We start from the raw sequence: 7,059 nt of genomic DNA, 5'->3' as shown, positions 1-7,059 counted from the left end.
TTGTTACTGTAAAATTATTTTTTATTTTTGTTTTTATAAAGTTTAATGTTTGCAATTTGAATTTAAATTTATAACTTAAAATTTAACATTTAAAATTCAAAACTTAAAATAAAATAATAATTTTTAAAACTAACTGATATTAACAAAAACATTATATTTTTTAACAAAAATATTATCTATACATACGAAAATTAATATTAAAATCAATTAATATATTATTATTTATAAATCTATATAATATAATTTATTTTTAATATATATGTTATATTAATAGTTAATATTAATGATTAATTTTAGTTTTTTAAATTCTCCAAAATAAATTTGGGTGGGAGTTGAAAAGAATTAGTGTTTTCTAGAATAAAGAGGAAACTCATAAATGTTTATTTGTTTATTGGGTAACCATTAGTACGCTGTACGCAACCATATTCAAATAGCACATTGTAGATCTTTCTTTAGCCTTCTAGTTTATGTTATCCTGTGAATGCTGACGATTTGGTGAAAGCCATAGAATACTTGTAATACACGTCCTCTTATTCGGTTGATCATTAAGAATTTCTAGTACTAGTATCCACCAACTTTATTTGTTTACTTAGTTTGAATTTTAGTGACAACTCTGATTAATTTGCAACCAAACACCTGTAGCAGCTCGAATTATATATGACCTTAAGTCATACTCAATTACTCATATATTACACCCACAGTAAATTAAAATAGCAAATTTGCGTCATTTCACTTCTGGTTGTGCCCTACAACTACAATCTATTGAATCTACATATTCTATTACAATTTTGTTTTCTAATATCATCATATATATAATTAAAATGATGGGAAATTAAATTTTTAAAATATATAGACATAGATTATCCATTAGCGAAACCTTATCAACTAGCTTCTTTCCTGTCTCACATCACATGCTCTATAAAAATAGAGATATGTTACATATACACTAAAATTAGTCATTAGGATAAAATATATATAAAATATAAATATATATTAAAAATAAATTAAATCATACATATATTTATATATAAATATATTGGTGATTAATTTTAATATATAAATAATATTTTTGATAAAAATAATATAAAAATATTTATACACAAATTATTTTATATATAAATATATATTATTTAATTTAATTTTAATATATATTTATATTTTAACATATATATTTTATATTAATAATTAATTTTAATATAGATTTAACACGGTTATAAAAATAATTATATATTATTTACATTTACTAAAACAAAATCTATGTTAAAGTACAAATACATATTAAAAAAACATGGAGCCCTCTACTATAAAGATTGAAGTGGTATAGAGAGAGAAAATAAATTCTTTTTATAGTTATTTTTGATTATTTTATTGTTATTCAAAGTGTAGACCCTACCTTTTTCAATCTCTCTTTCATCCTATAAAAAGAAAGATCTGTAAACATTTATATTCAAATTCAAATTCAGGTACTCGCATTCACTTAACAAAGCAGAAACAACTTTACAGTTTATATATTTTCTTGCCGTTCCATAATAATGAAGCTTGACATTACCAAAACTATGCCTACAAAAACATTACAACAATGCACTTATTATATTTTCCTCCTCAAAATGCTTTCGTCACAAATCATTATTGCTTAGGGTACCAAACGAAATTGCATTATTGAAGAAGGTGGTGGACCCATGTTAGGTAACATCATCACCCACCCCTCTCTCACAACGTCCCTCCCCGGATTTTTCCATAACAAACCCCAACAATAACACAAGCTCCGATAAAGATAATAGAGCATGGCATATACTCTCGGAAAGAAGACAAAAATCACAGCGAGGACTCGATGTTGATAACTTGATATAAAAAAAATAAATAGATCAGGATGACTGGCAAAACAGTAAAATTACACAATCACAGCCGTACATCACACATGAGATTGGGCCCACTCCAAACTTAAAAGCAGAGGATAACTGGCCCACGACGGAGACACATGCACCACCACCCTAATGTTTAATTTAGTAGTAATAATAATATTCATTCTTCATCATAAAATTACATACATTCTTTACATAAATTACAAAATACAAAGCCTTAGAGAGAAAAGGATAAACGGATAATGATGATGATGAAACGAGCTCCAGTACTCCACAAACATTCAATGCTTCATGATTATTTTTCTTTTTTCCTTCTTGAGTTTTCACAACTTGGTTGGTCATGAACCGTTGGATTTTGAGATCATCACTTGGACTTGAAGGGAATGGCTCTGATTACCACCACGTGGTAGAGAGCTGCAAGAGCTGCACCAATGAATGGTCCAACCCAAAACACCCACTGCACAATTTGCCAAAAAAAAAATTCAATTACTACTAATACCACCAACAATGTTATTTGTGAGCAACAAAAATAACTAAAATATTCATAGATTAGATCAATATTAATCTCAGTAATCCACTTGCTTTTGTCTTTACTCTTGAATTTGAACATAAAAAAGATCTGTAAATAGATACCAACTTTGACTATAGATATGTTTTCCTGGAACAATTTCTGATTCAACTTCCAAATTATAGAAGATTTAATGAAATAATTAAGTGTGAAATCTAGAACATACGTGCTCATGCCAGCCATCGTGCTTGTTGAAGATGATAGCAGCACCAAGACTGCGAGCAGGGTTGATACCAGTTCCGGTGATAGGGATGGTGGCCAAGTGCACCAAGAACACAGCGAATCCAATTGGCAACGGTGCCAAAATCTACTCACAAAGTGACAAAACCAATCAAAGCAATAATTAGTGATCAGCTCATCATCAAATCGAAGAAGAAGAGTTTGTAACTAGTGGCTTACAGGGACGTGTGAATCTCTGGCGTTACGCTTAGCATCAGTGGCGGAGAAGACGGTGTAGACAAGGATGAAGGTACCAACGATCTCAGCACCAAGGCCATCGCCCTTGGTGTAGCCGTCGTTCACCTTGTTAGCACCACCTCCATAGGTTCCGTACAAGTTCTTTCCCTCGAATCCCTTCACCACACCTGCACCGCAGATAGCTCCAAGGCACTGCATCACTATGTAGAAAACCGCCCTTGTCAACGACAACTTCCTCGCCAAGAACAACCCAAACGTCACGGCCGGGTTTATATGACCCCCTGAAAACCACACCACACACAAAATTAAACTAAGAACATAATTTATACTCACTCTCCACAATGTACTCATGAATAAGCATGTAGACAAAGACAAGTGAGTGATCACCAACTTATATAGAAGATAGAATTGGGTACTCTGTACAAATGATGATGTACCTGAGATACCGGCGGTGCAGTAAACGAGAGCGAAGATCATACCACCGAAGGCCCAAGCGATACCTTGGATACCGACGGAAGCGCACTTGTTGGGTGCTCTGTTGACCCCCATGACGGTCAAGATGGTGATGTAGAGAAAAAGGAAAGTGGCAACGAACTCCGCGATTCCGGCTCTGTAGAATGACCATGACGTCAGCTCAGATGGCTCGAACAGTGGAGCTGGCGGTGGCTCCTGGTAGTCCTTCGGTTCGTCTTGGCTCTGCGCCGCCGTGCCGATCGGCTGCCTTTCCGGGAACTTGTTAGCTCCCAACGACACATCCTGCTCCTTCGCTTCCATTTCTTCTCCCTTCTCTTCTCTTTTCTCTTCTCTTCTCTTCTCTTCTCTTCCTTTTCTTATGTGAGTGGAGAGCGAGAGTGGCTGGGTGCGGATTTATAACCACATTCAGTTCTTGTTAATTCAAGTGAGGACGAAAGGTGGTGGGGTCCACTCCGCGTAACTTATTGAAATATTTTTAATGTTTCTCTTATGATAAGGACCCCAGAATCGTGGGCCCTCGGGTCCTAGCTGGCGTTTTTGTAGCCACTCGCGCCAAAACCCGGCGAGAGTGGCTGGGTGCGGATTTATAACCACATTCAGTTCTTGTTAATTCAAGTGAGGACGAAAGGTGGTGGGGTCCACTCCGCGTAACTTATTGAAATATTTTTAATGTTTCTCTTATGATAAGGACCCCAGAATCGTGGGCCCTCGGGTCCTAGCTGGCGTTTTTGTAGCCACTCGCGCCAAAACCCGCCATGTTCCTCGCAGCACTTGAACCTGGCTTACTGCTACCATTTAAATTCTTACGCATTAAAATTTGCTGCCAAGAAATAATAATTGCTACCTTACTCTAATAAATTCAACTCAAATTATTGATTAGTGGTACCACCTAAACTGAGAGCTCCTTGTAAAGTTTTTGAATAAATAACCAGTTATTTTATTATTGATATAACAGTTTCTCATTTACTATTGTGAAACATGGTGTGGGCGTCACATAGCTATAGGGAGATTGTGGTAACTTTACTGGTAGCAGTCTAGCACTTCAATTAATCAAGTTTGATGCAAAGTAATTTAGCAATTAGCGATTAGGAAAAGGTGGTGATTGAAATTTGAGAATATTTATGGTTATTAATTCCACGTGTTACTTGACTAGTTAAGTTGATGAGGAGGGCGGTGCCGATTGTCGCAGTGTGCAAAATAATCACGTTGAACTTGCGTTGGAGAGTGGACACGTGGCAGTAAAGCAGCATCGCATGGGTTAAGGGAGAATTAGAAAGGAACACGCAAATGCACCTGTGGCTGTGGCTGCACACTGATAATAGTAGTAGTTTGGTACTACTACTGTCAGGAGTCAGTCTTCTTTTTTCTCTTCTTTTGCTTTCTCCAAAATTCAGAAAAAGTTTAGGACCATGCTCTATTAAAAATTTTAAGCCCGTGCCGTAACAATGCAAATTTATTATTTTAGAATGAACAATTCTCATTTTTCCATTTCAGATGTAAATTTGTGTACCAGAGTGTAGGTTAAGAAAGCATGTCACTCTGTAAACTTAAAAACAAAAGAAACGGTGATTTGTCTTTTTTTTTAATTTATAAATGTTTTTGTAATTGAATATTTTACTTTTTTATAGATTATAATTTAACATAAAAAATTTTATTTTGTTTTTTAATTTTAGATCCAATGTTTCTGTAATTTAGTATCATTAAACTATTTTTTTAAATGGAAGTTTTTTTTCTATAAATAAAAAAATGTTGAGAACGAAGATACAGATGGTGATTCATGTTCGTTATTTTGTCATTTTTTTCTGTTTATTGTGAATTTTTTATGATGCAATTCATAAATTGATATCCAGAAACATACGAAATTGATGATACTTGATAAAGAATGTTCAAAAAATGAATTAATTTAGTGTCTTATGAACCAATAGAAAAAAATAATAATAAAAGAACCAATATGAATCATTTTTTTTAAATAAAGTTATGACATCGAATACTTCATATACCATATTGGCTTAATAATGATTTTTTAAAATTTATTTTAAACATCAATCCTATATTCTGTTAAAAAAAATGATATTTGATAATGCAATTGCCAAATTTTAGTTAATGAGGGATTTTTTTATGTCATGGTGTAGAGTCTTCATTAGAAGCCAATGAAAGAAATAAATGATTGGACTACACAAATAAGGTTCGTGAGTCTATTACTATTTTTGAACTTTTCTTTCTTTTCATTTTATAAAATCAATTTAGAAAATATGGTCGGTCCATGGCCGTAAGCAATTATCTCTTATTTGCCGTCAATTTAAAAAATATATTAGTTACTTATTGCAATACCTCATCATCTCCCTGCTCATTCATAGACTGAACATAATGAATTTTTTTGCATATTATTTTTGTTCCTATGTTCGAGGATGAGACGATGATTAAGCCTGTATAAACGTTAACATGCTTATCTATGCCATTGGCTTTATTTTATTTTATATTTGCTGGATAATATTAATTTTCTTTAAGTAATAAGCACAAAGCCATGGAAGCAGTTGGGCAAAAAAAGGCAAAGAAACTATTTGAATATTTATTGGATGGTTTATTATATTAATCGTACTACCTAACATGGATTAGTTTAGTGTCTTGATTAGCCTCAATGACTTGTCTAGATAACATAAACAACAAATAAACGGCTCTTGATCGTTTTGATTTTTGAAATTATTATGAGCCAAAATTTTATATGGAATCTTTGCAAATGATAAATCTCTTAGTCATTCTACTCTGGCAACGTTCATTTGGATGGGGTGGTATAGCAAATTTTGGGTGGCAGGGCCCTCAATATTGCATCTTTATTATGGCTTTGTTTTGTGGCTTGTAATTTAAGGAACAGACAGAAAAAAAAAAATAAAAATAAAAATAGTGAGGCAGCTAATTAAGGACTCCTCCCTTTTTGGCTATATCAAATTATGTTTTTCCTTTTAATTTTGCTAGGTTGGGGTAGGGAACTACATATCCACACACATATTTAATTTAGCAGATTGCTCAATACCCCCTTTTAAAAAAATGTTTATATGACATTTTATGTGAAGAATTTTATTTTTTTTATTATTTTTTCTTTCAATTTTTATTTTATTTGATTTATTTAAATAAAGACAAACAGATTATTTTCTTGTCATGTTATCAACTTTGTTATTAGTAGTTATTAGAATATATCACTCACATTGCATTTACATTGGGGTTTTGCTAGAGAGTTTCAGAGAATGAGTTCAATGCATATATATATATATATATATATATATATGAAATTTGTCAAAAAATTTTAAAATATTTTTTAATTTTTATTTTATTTTAATTTTATTCCTAAAATCTTTAATTTGTATCAAATATATTTTTAATAGTTAAATTTTCAAAAATTTTATAATTAATTAATTAATAATACATGACAATTATGTCAAATTTATTTATGTTAAAAGTTATAATTGTAAAATTATTATTAAATTGGTCCTAAATTATTTAAAAAATTAACTATTAGAAGTATATTTGATACAATCCAAAAGTTTGTAGAACAAAATTAAAACAAAATAATATTTATAGGCATTTTTAAAATTTTTAATAAACTTTAAGGATAGAAAAAATGAAAAGAGACTACTAAGAGAAACGAAATGTGAGATAGATGGAAATGTAAAAAAAAAAAGTTTCTTCTATAGTATTTAATATTTATTCGTAGAATTCAAAAGTAAAAAAGTAGATCTTTTA

At 31.5% G+C, this 7,059-nt stretch overlaps 1 protein-coding gene across 1 annotated transcript; it reads right to left on the bottom strand.

Annotated features, from left to right (window-relative positions):
- Window positions 1–1,871: 1,871 nt before the first annotated feature.
- On the bottom strand, window positions 1,872–3,693 carry LOC130941893 (probable aquaporin PIP-type 7a). Its single transcript, XM_057870530.1, has 4 exons — window positions 3,285–3,693; window positions 2,830–3,128; window positions 2,597–2,737; window positions 1,872–2,319 (listed from the first exon to the last, which is right to left on the bottom strand). Exons 1-4 carry the CDS (start codon window positions 3,619–3,621, stop codon window positions 2,227–2,229), a joined length of 870 nt encoding a protein of 289 aa, XP_057726513.1. The 5' UTR covers window positions 3,622–3,693; the 3' UTR covers window positions 1,872–2,226.
- Between the last annotated feature and the right edge of the window lie 3,366 nt (window positions 3,694–7,059).

Source organism: Arachis stenosperma, chromosome 7 (assembly GCF_014773155.1).
Source record: "Arachis stenosperma cultivar V10309 chromosome 7, arast.V10309.gnm1.PFL2, whole genome shotgun sequence".
NCBI lineage: Eukaryota > Viridiplantae > Streptophyta > Magnoliopsida > Fabales > Fabaceae > Arachis > Arachis stenosperma.
This window is presented reverse-complemented; position numbering and strand designations above follow the sequence as displayed.

Coding starts and splice junctions, on each gene's coding strand:
- LOC130941893 (XM_057870530.1), bottom strand. CDS start 3,621: ATGGAAGCGAAGGAGCAGGATGTGTCGTTGGGAGCTAACAAGTTCCCG. Junction 2,738..2,829: donor CCAGAGATTCACACGTCCCT/GTAAGCCACTAG, acceptor CTTTGTGAGTAG/ATTTTGGCACCGTTGCCAAT. Junction 2,320..2,596: donor ACGATGGCTGGCATGAGCAC/GTATGTTCTAGA, acceptor CAAATTGTGCAG/TGGGTGTTTTGGGTTGGACC.